General features: G+C 30.2%; 3 protein-coding genes across 4 annotated transcripts in view; 1 reads left to right on the forward strand and 2 right to left on the reverse strand.

The window, feature by feature from the left end:
- The window catches only part of LOC131846745 (glutathione hydrolase 1 proenzyme-like), a 49,095-nt gene extending 47,811 nt beyond the window's left edge, over positions 1 to 1,284 (reverse strand). Inside the window, exon 1 of the mRNA XM_059196128.1 lies at positions 844 to 1,284. The gene's annotated coding sequence lies outside the window, so the exon portion shown is untranslated. The remainder of the gene's footprint in view (positions 1 to 843) is intronic.
- A 4,887-nt stretch (positions 1,285 to 6,171) lies between these two features.
- On the reverse strand, positions 6,172 to 8,319 carry LOC131846825 (uncharacterized). Of its 2 annotated transcripts, none has more exons than XM_059196238.1 (3): positions 8,128 to 8,319; positions 7,335 to 7,465; positions 6,172 to 6,516 (listed from the first exon to the last, which is right to left on the reverse strand). In XM_059196238.1, exons 1-3 carry the CDS (start codon positions 8,178 to 8,180, stop codon positions 6,344 to 6,346), a joined length of 357 nt encoding a protein of 118 aa, XP_059052221.1. In that variant the 5' UTR covers positions 8,181 to 8,319; the 3' UTR covers positions 6,172 to 6,343. The 2 variants fall into 2 exon arrangements, with proteins under 2 accessions (XP_059052221.1, XP_059052222.1); XM_059196239.1 differs by lacking the exon at positions 8,128 to 8,319 and adding an exon at positions 7,548 to 7,596.
- A 5,444-nt stretch (positions 8,320 to 13,763) lies between these two features.
- LOC131846865 (uncharacterized) lies at positions 13,764 to 16,219 on the forward strand. The gene is made up of 5 exons (XM_059196284.1): positions 13,764 to 13,880; positions 14,197 to 14,372; positions 14,844 to 15,002; positions 15,339 to 15,460; positions 16,046 to 16,219. Exons 1-4 carry the CDS (start codon positions 13,876 to 13,878, stop codon positions 15,356 to 15,358), a joined length of 360 nt encoding a protein of 119 aa, XP_059052267.1. The 5' UTR covers positions 13,764 to 13,875; the 3' UTR covers positions 15,359 to 15,460; positions 16,046 to 16,219.
- Positions 16,220 to 16,998: the final 779 nt, after the last annotated feature.

Below are 16,998 nucleotides of genomic sequence, written 5' to 3' on the forward strand. Positions count from 1 at the left end.
TGCTCCGCTCCTATTACTCTTAGCGTGATTGCTATATGTCCCTATAATTCTATAAAAACCGAGTATCTAACACTGAAATAATATTTCATTTTGAATCTTAAACCTAGGTAGGTTTAAGATTCGAAATGAACTATAATTACTTAAAATCCTACTATATAATATTAGTATGTATATTTCATATATATAACTCCAGTTTGTAATTATGTATTTGTGTATTACACACAACCATATTTCATAGTTTCAATTACAATTTGTATGTGTATAACTCATTTACTCATTATTAAGTTTTCCGATCATATATGTAATATATGATCGGAAAACTGTCAGTTACAAAATTGATTTCAAACGAAAATTGTCTGTAACAGAGTTACAAAATTCAGCCTCTGATTTGATATACTTAACCTGATTACCCGACCGACGTGTTTGTATGGGTACGTTAATATAGCGTTAATTGCGTGAAATGACTATTAAAGTCGGTTGTGTATACATATATTGAATTAGAATAATATCCTTTAATTATTCCACCTATACTGTTAAAAAAGAAACAAAAACAAATTGATTGATTTCTAAGAATTTGTGCTAGAAAAAGATGACTGCAATCTTATTTTAGTATTTCTATTAAAAAAGAATCATTACAATTGGTTCATAACTTGCGAAGATCTTTACACACGTTACATTTATTTATAGAATACATAATCTCGACACATAAGATACTTAAATTACAAAAAATACAGTAGAACTCCACATTTTCAAAGTTTGTTGAATTAGCATAACAGATATGTGTATATATTTGAAAATTACTTAGCCAAATTAATTTATGATATTAATTTATTTTATATTTACCTGGTATACTTTATTATAACCTAAAAACTACGCCACTTGGACCCGGCTTAATACACATCAGTTACTATTATTTCTACAGTTTTTATTTACTGATACACTGTTATATGTAATATAGAATACTTAGGGTTATTTTAAACTGTAAGAACTACCGTAGATATGAGAATATAATTGAAACACGATAGCAACACAAGCACTACAACGCCGGTATTGTCTACTAAATCACAACTTTCACTTCAACCATGATTCATTCCCGCAATCTCATTTCAATACGCCTGAATAAGATTGCAAAATTACTATTCAACATCCCACACAATAGATATTAACACTATCATTCAGCTAAACAACTATAATACTGCACTTTTGAATTATTCGATAAACTGGTTTTGTGGAATGACCGACGAGTTGCGCGCGCGCAGCGGAGTGCGTATAATGAGACGGAACCGCCAAGGGAGTTCGTAGCCATGGAACTACTTTTTATGCTCTCATCCTTTTAGGGTTCCGTGAAACAGGTGTGGATTAAAAGAGTCCGAGTAAACTTGTTTCTCGGGCTCTCTATTAAAATGTGGGCAATAGATGACTAGACTGTATACGGAAGATGAATCAAAAAGGAACCATGATAAATACATACAATATATGTAATTACAGATACAGATCGAAAGAACAGTAAAGGGTGATAATGGGAGACATTAAAAATTAATAGAAGAGGAAAATAATGTATAAGGATTTGTTGACTAAAACTGGTTAACTAACGAAGATGTTTTAATATTAAAATGTAATTACTATTTATTTATTATATATTATTTAAGCTATTAACTTGGGTAGTGCTAAAATTATTTAAAGTCCAAGACAAAATCATAAAAAAATTATATGATATATAATTATATATATATATATATAATGTTTTTTTGTCACTATTCTCAACATTTAGTGCGACTAGCTAATAACTAGCAAGAAACTCAATGGTCACATTTTTTTAAATCTTGTTTTTGATGTTGGTTTCCAAATACGAAAATATTTGGTGTTTTCTTGAAGAAGACTTAAGCTAATATATGTACGTTTCATTAATTTTTACATCGTTTCTCCGACAGACGCCTGGAAGAATACTTTATATGAAGAGGTAAACTTTTGCGTATGATCGTGGCCTTTCTTTTAATACTACATATACTATCCACACATTCACAGGTGGCATAACTAAGCAGAGCACGCAAAATTGTTAGGGAGTTTGCACAGGAATTCAGCGACTTATAAAATAAAGACGGTAAAAAATAATCAAAAATTAATTGAAATTACGTACAATATTCTAGTCTCTGGAACGGTAACGCAATAGGGCCAGCAGAGGCGTCATATGATGACGCGATTTCTGTAGTACTGTTCATGTATATTGACGATAATTACCACTTACCATCAGGCGTGCTAGCTTCTTTGTCATTCCAGTTCTATAAAAAAATCTCTTTACTTAAAATGAATCCATCTACACCCTGCAAACTAATTCAAGAATCTGTTTCAGATACATATTGCTCATACACCTAAGAGACATTAAGTTTATTTCTTTGCTAGTCGGGTAAGAAAAACTAGATTCGAGTAGACCGAGTCTTGATTGTAGTCTCGGTTTAGTCGCCGAACAGTTAACAGTAGGCTTCCAAGCTATATCCGAACTCTATTCAATGTCTGATGATTCCTCGTTCTTGGACGAAACATGTGACGCAATACGTGTAGATTCGATAACGATCGGAATTTGATCACCATTAGAGAAGGTCGTAACGGTAATCAAGTTTCCACATTGAATATTTGTGATCTCACACTTGTTTATTGTAGAAAAATTAAACAAAATAATACAAATCCATTAAGTAATACAATTATCATTGAGAACCTTGTTATTTGAAGTCAGTTGCAAACGGTGTATTGTTTTCAACTGTGGCTATTGAATATTTACGCTTGACTCGCATTTGTTTGGCCTCAACTAGTATTGTTCTGTTTTGTGAAGAGCAGTCAAAGTACATTGCCATCAGAGATTAGTTCGTAGAATATTTACCAGCATCAAATAAAACCAGTTTAATTATGAACACACTGAGAGCCGAATGTGGTGGCTTTCGGTTCTCATAATCCGAATAGTTTATTTAGTATCATGTAGGTAGTGACAAAATTTTGTACAACTAAGTGAATGGGTACGTATTTTAGATTTAAATACTCGTAAATCTCTCTTTTGGACATTTATCCATTACAACTTTGTTTCTTGAATTCTCAATATATATACAAATTTTGTTGGTTACTTACGAGTGAGTAATATTTGGGAGTTTAGTTGAAGATTTAGGTGCCCACTGAGTCATAGAATTTCAGTAATGCTTTATTTATGTAGCAAAACTGCACCAAAACAAACTTTTCGAAAGCACCACTCGTCGGTACACAGTTTTCATTAATATTGTAAACATTTTCGACATAAACTTTATGCTTCATTTTATTCTTGGGCATAATAGTTGGCGACTCTAAGCTCTCAAGTTAGTTTAAGCTTAGTTCCAGCTCTCCTACGAACTAATTAATTCTTGTAGTTCATTAGCACCGGTCTTCAGTTATCGAAAATAGTATAGCCATCGTCTAGGCCTATAAATGTTTTTATAAATTATATAAACGAGATATTTATCGTGATAATATTATTTAAGAGCTATTGAAATAATTGTTTTTACTATTACATCAGCTACCTGCCAAAAAAATGTTATTTTGGTGTATATACCGTATTTATATACGGTACATACACCAAAATAACATTTTTTACAATTTTTGTCGGTCTCTCTATCTGTCTGTTTGTTCCGGCTAATCTCTGAAATGGCTGGACCGATTTTGACGGGACTTTTTTGGCAGGTAGCTGATGTAATAAGGAGTAACTTAGGCTATTTTTATTTTAGAAAAATTCTTTATTTTAGAAAAATATAGTTAAATTCCACGCGGACGAAGTCGCGGGAACAGCTAGTAGATACTATAATTAATTTAGACATTCAGTAATATGATTAGAAGTATTTCCAGTATTAAGCACAATACATCTATGTAATAGTTATTTAAATTGAAGAGTTGACAAAAAGATATTGTGGGTGTCGATGACTCGATAGTTTAAAAAATTATTTGCTTAGGTTTAGAATTATTAGCAAATTACCTCATCATTTAATTTATGCTGACGAATTTATAAAATGTATGTGTGACATTGAATTTATGAAGTTGTACACTAGTAACAAGTAATATTACGACACGTGACATAATTAATTTATAATAGTAAAGACAAACTAACCAAAGAATTAAAATTAATATCAAGCAGAAAATACAATCAAAATAAAATAAATTAATAATAGAATACCTATATATAGATACCAGAGAGTAAATTGGTTCCTCTTAATGCAATATTATCTGTTAATATAATAGATCTAATCTCAAAATGGGCGGATGATTCAGTCTATCTTAGTTTATCTGTGACCAATTGGTGAAGTATACTGGAACCAATTAATATTGATTTAGATGGAGAATTTAGGATAGTTACCGTTGGTCACATTCCCCGCCGACTGCTCAACGACTCTCATTAAACAATCTAGTCTGCTATACAACAGACGATGTACCTATATCAATAATGTACCTACCTATAATTCGACTGATCTTGCTTTTCGCCTGAACACCGTCGACAAATTGAATAAGCTCATTCTTTCGTCCTCGGTTTCATCCAGATCCATGATTATTAGCTTATTAACATGAACAAAAAATGAATTAATATTAAAATGATAATAATAATAATAATATTTAAATGATCACTGATTAGGTACCAGAGGAGTAGAAAAATGGTCTAAATTACTTTTCATTAATTTTGTTTTAAACCATGTTTTTCTCTATACTAATATAGAAAGAAAGAAAGAAAGAAAAAACATTAATTGTCAACCATTTTTACATATACATATATACATACACACTTAGAACAATTACAATAATAATTTATCTTATATTATTTCTAAATATGGTTGGCAACATGGCTGTAAGTAATATGTAAGTAAGTATCGATAATGTTAGCGCAGTTTTTTTCGCTTATTATCATTGGCTCGAAGGATGAGAAATACTTCTAGCGGGTGTCTTTTTTATTAACTTACTTTAAGTAGAAGTTTAACAATACATACATGGTATGTGATTAAAAAAGATACAAGATTATTTATTAAAAAACATATTTTGCTAATATTGTTGCTATTATTGGAATTGCCTGTAATTCTGTGTTGTTAGAATTAAACAATAATTAATCGCTTTTATGAAATTATGGAATATAAAATAGTATTAGAGAAAACTTTGTCAAAATCATCTATTTTATGACTATAAAGTAGGCTAGACTTAGACCCATCTCTTATTAACCTATCTCGAAAAAAGCTCGAGATCTCTCAGAATTAAGATCCCGCTGAATCGGTATTGCGTTCTCTAAACTCCATACATTTTCTTAGTTACTCGCTAGATATTATAAACGTACTTAGTAATTACAAATACGCTTACTATTGAACAGTTGTAATATAATCTTTGTTGCGTGATCAATATAATAGCTTCAGTCAAAGACAATTAGTTCAGTGAAGAAGACGGTGTCACAAAAACTATATCACAATATCCTTGAAATCATTTTAAGTCGGCAAAAACTGAAGTCACGTGTGACTATTGTGGGTTTGTTGTGCTAATATGATGACTTGTCATTCTCAATAAAACTACATTTTTTATGACTACTAGGAATGACGTTGTTCGCATTTTCAGTTTGCTTACCCATTCACCTTGCAGTCAGCACTGTACCCACCTGTTGTACTTTTGTATTACAACATAACTTTCCTTATGTAACTAATATGTCTTTGATAGGGGAAAGGGAATTGTTAGTAATGTGGACTATTAACCTCCTTATTAGCAATTTGCCATGTTAGGTTAACAAACACACGGTTCCCCCGGAAACCATCGTGATAAATTTCTGGTGAATTTATCACGATGGGCAAAATGACCTAACCTCATGCATATCTTCAATCATCATCCTCCACTGGTGCCCCGCCAACGTAATCCGTTAACGCAGGCGGATGCATTCCATTATCGTCTATATAAAAAATATGTCTTTGATATCAGTACCATCTTTTTACTAGTGTAATCTATTTTTGACCATTTTTTTATCTGCGTAGGTCTTTTAGTCTCACGTATTTCACTAACAAGGAGCTTGCTTTGTAAGCTGTATTTCAGTTGAATGGTGAGATAAGGTTTTTCTATTCTTTTGGAACAAGATAAGTAGCATGTTATCTTAGTCCTCCGTAATGGTAAGGCTTGATTGGTATTTTGCGATATCCTTAGTATCATAATGTATATAGGCCATTACCATCAGAATGGACCGTCAGCTTGTTTGCCACTCCATTATTCTTTAAATTGTTACCTCCCGGAAATGAATGAAGAGATTTGTAAAATTCTTCAGTCTACGTTTTTAAACATTTTATTCGCAATATTTGTGGACAGATTTCTCGAATGATCATGAAAAATGTGATAGCTCGTCTTCAAGTAATGCATGTCCAATATTCAGAATTCTCGAAACAATAACGCTGGACATTAGTGCCCCGTTGATAGTCTTGTTATTTTTAATTCTACTCGAGTCCATAAAAGGCAGGTGGAGAATTTGTAAGTTGGTCGACTGTGTGAAGTTACCTGAGAATATTAATGAGAAAAAATTTAAATAACTTTATCTTGAACTCGTCTATTTTATACTAAAATAGTGAATGGAGCTATATTACAGTGATATACATATGTAAGGATAGCGATGCATGTCAGTATGTACATACATATTATCAGTACATACATATATTGTATTCAATTGACATAACATTAAAGCACAGTTAAAACTGTTTGGATTAAATTTTTAATTTTTGGAATGTTGTCGTCAAAATAATTTAAGAATTTGTTACACCACCAGTAAGATAAAGTATCAAATTTTTCATTTGCTCATATTTGACATAGATTAGACATTTTTTTTAATTAATTTCGTGTCTTCTTTCATCTTTACTAATAAATAAAATGGCACAATCGTGACACAGAGAAACCTGTCTGCTGGTGTGTATAATGTTCAGGTCAAAAAGGCTGGAGGAATTAAGATAATTTTTCATAGAATATATTAATAAATGTGGTTCAACGTCTAGGTTATAGAAAATCGAGAATTGTACGCCTTCCTTTATGGCGTTTACACAATTGTATAATTAATTTAAATATTACAATAACAGATGGCGCTGTTCCAATGTTTGTTTATTATTGTCGTTTAATTTATAAAATATTATAAAAAGAAGGCATCGCCTAAGCACACGAAGTCTCAGACTCGACTAGCAAAGGTATAAAGGCGAACCAATAATCTCTTGTTTTAAAAATAAATCTTTAGATAATTAGTAGGTGGGTCATCTGTTGCTTTGTAATTAAATACTAGATTTTAATAATAGTAGGAAAATTAAATGTCCTATCTTAAATAGGTACCATACCTTGTTTAAATCCGGAACGATGTTCGAGGTAACAGTATGTGTAACCGATGAATATACCAATGCCCACTGCTGCAATGGTGAGAGCCAATGTGGTAGCAGCAAGGGCCACAAAAGTCACCCATCGTGGTTTACTGTGAAAACACTTTTGTCATATTACCTAATATAGTAAAGCTGAAGTGGCAATGGGCACAATATCACTTGAAAATGACTTACAAGACAACAAAATACATATTGGACAATCACGGAAGAGATACAAAGTTGATAACGGAGTATAACTAGACTTTTAAATCATAAAACAGACTTAAATGATGAAGACTGAAGAACTAAAACAAAATATATATTAAAATAATTTCAAGTTAACCTCTTTATAAATATGAATTGCTTGCCTCGTTCACTTATATTAAGCAATAATTTTGTTTAAGCATAATGTACTACAATCCATCTAATTAGATACAATAAGCATAATATTTAAAGTAAGAAGGATTTCTTTGAGTAAGAAGTAAGTCTAATATTTTCCTTTTTCGTTTAGTTCATGTTACTATCTAATTGAATCTTTTATTATTTGCCTTCCAGTGAAATAACATACACTACGTTTAGAAATTGTAGAGAGTAATGTTTATCACTCGAATTTAGGTTTAATGGCGATGGCAATATATTTTCCTATATCTTAAGCAAAAGTAAAGATTTTATTTTGCGCAAGGAAATGTAGTCATCACAAACAGATTATAATCATTTAATACAGAGATTTTGTAACTGTGTAAAAATCTTTCAATAATAATTTATTCCTTCTTACTCTCTTAGGACATTTGGTATTTTGTCAGTTTCTAAAATAGTGTAGCTTAACATTGTGTAATAATTAGTATATGAGTAATATTATTCACGAATATCTAAAAGAAGAGCATTATTAGATAAATCAGAAAAAATAAAATTGTGTATGACACCAGATCATAGGTCTGACATGTAATTTCTATGTTTACTTTCTTGTCAAAAGTTTTTTCTATTCTTTTAAGTCCTACCAGTTTAAAAACTTAATGACTATTGTACATAAAAATACGAATTTATTTCTGGACATTTATAAAAAATGTTAAAATGTTGGTAAAATTATAATAATATTAGATACTTTTTAGGATAGTTTAGATTTTAGGAAAATAATCGGAACCTATTTACAGTAGTTAAAATATACTCATTTATCTGAGAAAGTTTATTGAAACTTGATGCATTTGCTTATGCGAAATGAAGTTTAGGCAACATCATGTTTAATGTCACATTTTGAGAAAGCTATTTTATAGTTTTATTTTTATTATTTTATTTACATTTTTGTTATATTTTATTATGAATATTTATTAATTTAATCGAAAATGTGTTGCGGAGGCTGTATATGTGGGGGAAGTGGGTGTTCTGCATTGGATATGTGTTTTTCCAATATATTATATGTATTTGAAAGGTTATAACATTACTTTCAGTAATATTTCGCTTTCAAAAATAAAGGTAAATGTAGATTGAGCTTACATGGAATAAAATATTACTAACTTAATAACTAACTTAATCTGTTCTATTTAATACAAGTTTTACTTCATTATTTTAGTATTTTTGTAGGTACAAATAAATATCATCACCTATATATCTATATTTTTCCTTATTTGAGTTTTATTTAAATTGCTATATAAATATTGAACTATTTTAATATCTTTTATTAATGTAAGATCTATCTACCCACCGTTTGTGCAGACGAAGTCTGTGTTCACGAAGAATAACTTTTCTCTGGGGTTTCCTAACTAACTATATAATAGATCTTTGTTAGGGGTAGTGGATTCTCAATAATTGGGACTGCTAAAAAAGCACCATGTCATGTTAATCTCCAGGCGGGGGTTGATCTGACTAAAAATTATCGTGGTTACGTGCTGCTGAATTCACCGCGATGGGGTGTATAGTGTTCACTTATTTGTTATTTATGTCTTCTTGTATGTAAGTTGTTATCGACGTAATATCGGCTCGTTAGCCATAGCTCCACGTCTTTACTCCGCGGCGCTTGCGCAGGGAATCCCTTCCCTCTTGCGCACGGCGGTCCGTGTACGCTCGGCTCGAGACGATAGATAATAAACTACTAGTGTTTCCACATACACTACAGGGTGACTGATTGTACTTCATACTTATTCTATCTTCCTTCACTAGTGCCACGCCATTCTATACCGTATACATTCATAATGTAAAAAAGTATTATATCTATATACAGACTAGCTGCGTGCTGTGCTTTCACAGCAGTGGTCACGTGTATCGTTGTCACACTGCTGGTCATGCTCGGGATGGGCGTCGGCCTCGGATACAACTACTGCTTCGTCCACATCAAAACAAACATTTCTGTACCAGATGGTATACTACCTTTTTTAGAATCTGTTACTAAAAAAGTAAAAAAAATAAATAAAAAGATCTGAGATCTTTTAAAAAAAAAATGGAAATTAATTTAAAGTACGAAGTTCCTTTGTAATTTACTGTAAAGGTAGTCCCAAACTTATATAATTTGTGAAAAAAATAATCAATTTTTATGATTCTTTCATATTATCTTCGAGAAGATAACGGAATATATTTCTGGAATATTCAGGATAGTTTCTTGATGTTCTTTGAAAATAAAAAGTAGTTCATACTTTCATCCTCTTACCATAAAAAATACTGGCGCTAACCGATTAAGAACTTTACCATACTCATAATTGAGTGTTACAATTTATAAGAATAGAGATCTTTCCTGTTATCAATCTGACAATAATGCAATTATTATTCATACAGGACCAGGGAAAGGCGACGACGACTTAAACATTACATCACCTACTCAAATGACTCCCATATCGTCAGCACCAGGGTCTGTACCTGATATAACTAACCCAGATAATGATGCCTCACCCGATTCACTAATTACCACAGCACCTACATTTCTTTTAAGACGTCAAGAATCAAGTAATAGAATAAAAACAACAAAACTATATTTCCTACCAAAAACTACAATTGTAATGCCACTATATACAGATTTAGATTTATTAGGAATAATTAAAAAGTTTAGAGAAGAAAGGAGAAATTTAACAATAGAACTGATATCATTATAGCATAAATACAAGTATAATATTTATTATAAATGCATTAAAATATTTCAGTCTGACAAGGATTGTTTATATTTATTACCTTCTCTCTAATATTAATAATCCCGAACAGATCACAGACTATCTTATCCACAGTGGATAATCTACATTATTACTCGTAAATAATTATCTTACTCCAGTGAAAAATAAGCATATTTTGTTAAATTCATAATAAAATAGTAAATATATTAAGCCCTCCCCGAATTCACATAGAAATGAGAGATAGTGAAGCGAAGCATTACTCTCGTTAGACCATCTTGTAAATTACGTACCAAGTACAAAACAACAGTCTAAATACTTCGAAACTCTACATGCAAAAAAGCTCTGTATATATAAATTTAAATAAAACTATACCATTACTGGCTAACTACTACTACTACTATAACTATTCCTATTATACAATGAGCTCAGCTGCAATATTTTCTGTAGAAACAAACATTCTCTGAATAATTAAGATAACAACAATAGCTGAATAAACTTTAATTGGGTTTTGTTTTACCTGTTGCTTTAACCATACTAATCAATAGTCAAGATTGTTCCTTATTTCCTCCACACAAAATAATGTTCTTATATAACGCTGATGCAATGCAATGCAAACTATTACCACTTATTTTAAAGATTTTAAAGAAAAATTATCACTACAGAAGTGATGATTTTATAGAGATTTCGGAATGTTATAGATGAATAATGACGTCTGTTAATGTATTCTCTAAGGATTCAAGATAATTTCAGGGGTCTCAGAGATTTTGCGAAGAGCATATTACGTAAAAGAGTATTGTTGTTGATTTGCCATGTCATCTTTGCTAGTTTTAACTTTTTGACTTTGACAATCCTTTTAAGTTGTTCATAGGACAGAATAATCATAATATATATATATATATGAATATCTTGCTATTCTTTGGCACTGAACAGTAAAATATTAATTGGAAATAATTTATTGGAATCTATATTGCTAACAGTCAATATGGGAATAGTACTAATAGCTTTGTGACTAACATAATGTATTATTCTGAAAAGTAAGATTCAGCCGAAAATAATATTCGAAATATTGTTTTTTATATATCTTTTATGATTAAATGACTTTACACAAAAAATCGTGATTCATTTTGAAGTTCTTGATACTTCTACTCTCTCTACTCATGTCCTACAATCCACATCAAAGATGTGTGTATTGCAAGCATCGCTTTGGTTTTGTATAGTTTAGTTATTTTATATAGTTTGTTTGTTACATTATAACAATATATATCTTTATTTATTTATTGTATATTTTAAAACACATCGATATGGTAAGTCAATTTTCCATGTATATGTATGGATACTCTTATTGGAATAGTAAACAAGCTGACAACCCAATTTATACGTTTTTAAAACAGTATTGCTAACAGTTGGATACTCTTAACGCGTATTACTCGTAATATTACTATACGTATATTGCAATTTCTCTAAAGTTCGATTAATTACAGCACCTTTTAAATCAGAACACAACATGCAAGAAATCCGCTTAGCCGCTAAACCTGTGAAGCAAAGGTATTATGTATGAAGTTTCTCTATGCTTCAGTTACGGCTTGAGCGTTATTTTATGTAATTAAGCTTACATGGATTTCACATGACGTTAAAAAGCAATTGCATTTACTAATTTCCGTTGCAAATAGGATAATGCATACGTAAATAATATGTTAAACTCTTTAATTGAAAATGAAATGAATGAACTGATATCTCTTTTTCGTTCTAATCTCACATTGTAAAAAGCTGCAGGGGATAGCTTACATTAATATTAGTATCAAACAAGAAATCTACGAACAAAAACCCTACACAAGCTGGCGGTTGCAATGAAACTGAGAAGGCTAATATTTTTAATCTTGATTAGTACAATTAAGTATCATGCTAAATTATTTTCTCTTCCAGTTTGCAGTTCCTGGTCGCTTCAGATATCCTTTACGACCTTCTTATTACACACGCCCAAAATATCCAAATTATTATAACAGACCTCGCTCCGCTATCGAAAATGATATACCTCGTTGATATTTTCGAAAAAAGAGCTGTGAAACAAGATAACTCTGAACCATATACTACTTTTTCCAATACGAAAGTTACTCCAACTATTATAAAATCTAAATCGCCTGATAAAAATATCTCTAATCTTACAATTTCAGTTACATTAAATGAAATGGTTACAACTAAAACAACAGTAGAATTGATAAATATGACAATTTCTACTTTGGTGACAACTAATTGGTTAGATAATAAATATACAAAACTATTTGATGCACTAAACATGGTAATACAAATGCCCCATGCATTGATATATATAAGATATTGTTATGTTTAGATTACAATTTAATTTATTACTAATAATATTTTAAGAATTTGATAGATGTGTTTGTTTATTCAAATATAATTTATCATATTGGTGTTTGCATCAAACAGATATCATACTGGATCCAGCAATGGAGATATGGGATACATACTAATCAAGTTTTTTATTAAAATATATGTAATTGTAATTTCCAATGACCGGGTAGATCACTAGTTTGTATTAATTTAGTTCTATAGATACTTTGTATTGGAAATAACCGTCTCTTTGAAGTACGAATCAATACTGGGTGATTTTAGTCTTGATTAATTAATATTTACACTCTCTGGCTATTTATGTATTTATTCTTAATTAAGAAATTGGGGTGATAGTAAATACTCAGGTAAATCGAAGATGCAAGACAATCTACAAAGACTATATGCAAGGTTAAACACATTCCACAGCACACTTACTGAGAATTTACCAGTAGGTATAAGTATGATCGTGAAATAAATCTACATAATCATATTGTATCCACGATATGTAATGATAGCATTCGACAATTACTGTCGCACAGCATATAATTTTGTAGTGTTGACTATTGTTACAATATTATACTATTACTACAAACTATTTATATATTATTATTATACTATATATTATACTATTATTACTATTACTACAAACTAGTAGAAGCAAAATGTATATAGTTAGGTACATGAATGAGCTTTAAATATTTTGTCTAATAGTAAACTTCAACCTTTTATGAAAATTAATGAAAGGGACGTCTACAGTAATCGATAGAATACAAAACCATCTATGATCCGTAATTAAGAATGAAAAATTAATCTTAAAATTCTCTTTGATCAGAAATTGAGCGATCATTTTCCTACAAGACAGATGAGAAAAAAATACCTTTTGTAAACATACTTTACTGTCAGCTAGTTCAATGTCTCTTCTGACAGTTGGTACTATAATTTAATTTGCGATAAAATATATATAATGAATAACAGTTAATATTAATTTAAAATGATTTTATCGTAACTGTTGTTAATATTTCAAATTAGATTTCTATAAATTGCAATGAGAAGGCAGACGGTGCTAAGACCTTGTCTAAATAATGTGGCGAGTATTTTAAGACCGTTCTGTTATTATAAGTATATACTGAAATCTTGGGAATGAAAGATAAATCAAGAAACTTTGAAGGCAGTAACATTCAATTAATGTTACATTAACATTTCATGATCTTTATTACTCTTAAAGGAAACTGTACCTAACTATAACATTATAATATCTAAAGTTTCTGAAATAATCAATCAATACTTAGTCTAACCTAATTTTTTGACCTATTCATCTTAAACAATGTTGCCATGAACATAAGATTTTTTTACATTAAAAATAGTATACAGTTTGGTAAAAGACCTGTTCTCGTGGTCCTCAGTTTCCACAACATTATCATTGGCGCTGGTGACAGTGGATGTTGCTGCATTCCCATCCCGAATCCTTGTGCTTGTTGCTTTAAGTGCTGCGCGCAATTATGCCTTAGGCTTCTGTGCTGCGTGTTGATCTTTGCCATAATCATTGCCGTATTATTTCTCCTCGCTGAAGCAATTTTCGGTAAGTTTTTTAACTGCAGTTTTAATAATCTATTTATTTTATCAATATTCTTCATTGGTATCAAAATCATTAATTAGATCATGACAAAGAACAATACTTTGGTCGTTTAAAAATCCCTTTGTTTTATTGTTTTTATCCAGTCCACTGTCTTCAGAAGATATCTGGACATGAAATGTGTATTTGTACATAAAGTTTAAACTACTATTTGACGCACATGTATGAGAAACTAATTCTGTCGTCTTGTGATAATTTATTGGAATTATTCAGTTCTAAAAATTTTATCTACCGAGCCATTTCTTGTAGTTTCTAAATTTATTTTCCTGTACAATTATTATTTTGCTATCCTGAGGTGAAGTACATGGAAGAGTACATGGAAATAAAGACTCAATGATGGACTTAAAAATATTAAACTCTTGACATTGCAACCAATTTATTGTAGCTTCATCAGACGAGGAACATATATTTTTGCAGATCCGGATGAAGCAACGAATGAAGACAATGGAAAAAAAATTGGACCAGGAAATAGATCTGAAAACAAATCAGAGGAAATCACTAATTACCTTAAGCGAGGTCAGACTAAAGATGATGTACGAATATCAAATATTAAAAATCGACGCGGGAATGACTATGGTGAGTCCTATCAACAAATGTCAAATATGTCAATAACACTTAAAGTAGCTTATAATGAAATATAGATGTAATTGAACAAATAAAATTTTAGAATATGTAATTGAATTCAATTGGTGATGTGGTAGGCGTGATATCTTTTATTTTGCAGTCATCATACAGTCATATTTCGTTTCTATATGAAATACTACGTGTGTCGTGTATACTATCGTATCAACGCTCTTGACTACGCTTTTCAATTGCTAAAATGTGTTAGCTAATGGTTGAGCTATTAAATCGTTAAAAGGTGTTAAATTTCTAATGTTAGAAGTATCTAAGATTTTAATTACCTTATTCTAGCTGGCGAAACGTCTATGTGAGTTCGGATGCCTTGAGCACCGCTGCCCAGGTCTTCTTCTGCATAGTACTATGTGTGATTGGCATAATTGTTATAATATTTTTGCTTGCTTCGGATATTATTTGTAAGTATTGTTTTATCAACACTGCCTTATGTGAAACGTCCTTCTGTATTTATCCTTATACTTAAGATAAGGATACAATTGTTATCAACAGATCTATATTGCAAATAATTATTATAAAATATCAAGGACCAAGTACTTATATATGTGCAACAATTATAATGTCGCATTGACTGTAGATTTTATTTTTGTGAATTTGTTAAAATTTGTAAACGAAATTTCATAAATATTAAAGAAAAGATATGTTATAAAATTCTCTGAAAGTGAATGCCAGATTCATTTTAGAAGAATTTTGTAATATACAAGTGTCAGGGTTATATGTACGCTTTAGGAATTTTGGGATCACAGTTTCAAGTATTCTAGCATAAATATTGTTGTCAGACGACTGCAAAAAAATATATTACATTTTTAGCAAAATATATATATTTACTTCGATTATATATTTTTTTTACTATATAAGTATTTTTAGTATAGTATTTTGATTTTGAAATAAGCATGAAATAAACTCGGAAACGTCCATATTTGTGTATTTATGTTACGTAATATTATCTTATCTGTGGTTTATTTGTTATTTATTTTTGTCTTCAGGAATATGACTGGATTAATAGAACTGAAAGAAAAAGATATGTGCAATACAAATTATGTGTATATACCAACTGGAGACATATTGGAAATAAGATATAATTTTGTTTTTTTATGCTATTGTTCAATATATTGTATTACGTTGGACAATTTTAGTGCTTTTATAATAAAAAGTATTATGCAACAGAGTTCTCAATGTATATTTCATTTAAAGTCTCATTAACCTATCAGGATATTATTGTAATAATCTGCAATATATATATTTATATATAATTCTTAAGAGAGATAGATAGAGATATTTATAAATACTAGATATTTATTTTATTTTGTTATATTTATTACCATTAGATCTATCTCACTTTTACTGTTTTAAATTTCAAAAACTTGCTGTTGATGCAGGTGAAACAGAGCTACCCATACTATTTTGAGCAAGTTATATCTATAATTTTCCGTTTACATATAGTAAGTAATTTAGTAAGTTATCTATATAAAGACAAAGTTAACCTGTATGAATATTATGGAGAGAAATTGTGAGTTTTGTTTTGTTGAGAAATTTCTGTACGTCCAAAATTACTTATTCAATTTTCATACATAAAACTCTCAAAATTATGAGCATCACTGTCACTGATATATTACATTCTTAATTTAATGGGTATTCGGATATACTAATGTAAATCAATTGAGAATTTTAATAAAATGCATAGTCTAAAACTTAAAATTAAATACCTACCTTCTTACTTTGTTACTTAGCCAAGAAACTTAAGCAAGCTAAAGTTCGTAGGTAGCGAATAATAAAATCATGGTTTCCATCTACGTAAAAGTTTTTTTATATATCCTACATATTTTGGTATCTTAGAGACGTTTCTTTGGTCATTATTTTAAGTATAAGTGTATGATTTATGAATGTACCAGAATATACCAATTTAGCTATTTATCTTTATATATATATCTATCATTTT

Source organism: Achroia grisella, unplaced genomic scaffold, assembly GCF_030625045.1.
Source record: "Achroia grisella isolate CSIRO2021 unplaced genomic scaffold, CSIRO_AGI_Agris_v1 utg512, whole genome shotgun sequence".
NCBI classification, from domain to species: Eukaryota; Metazoa; Arthropoda; class Insecta; order Lepidoptera; family Pyralidae; genus Achroia; species Achroia grisella.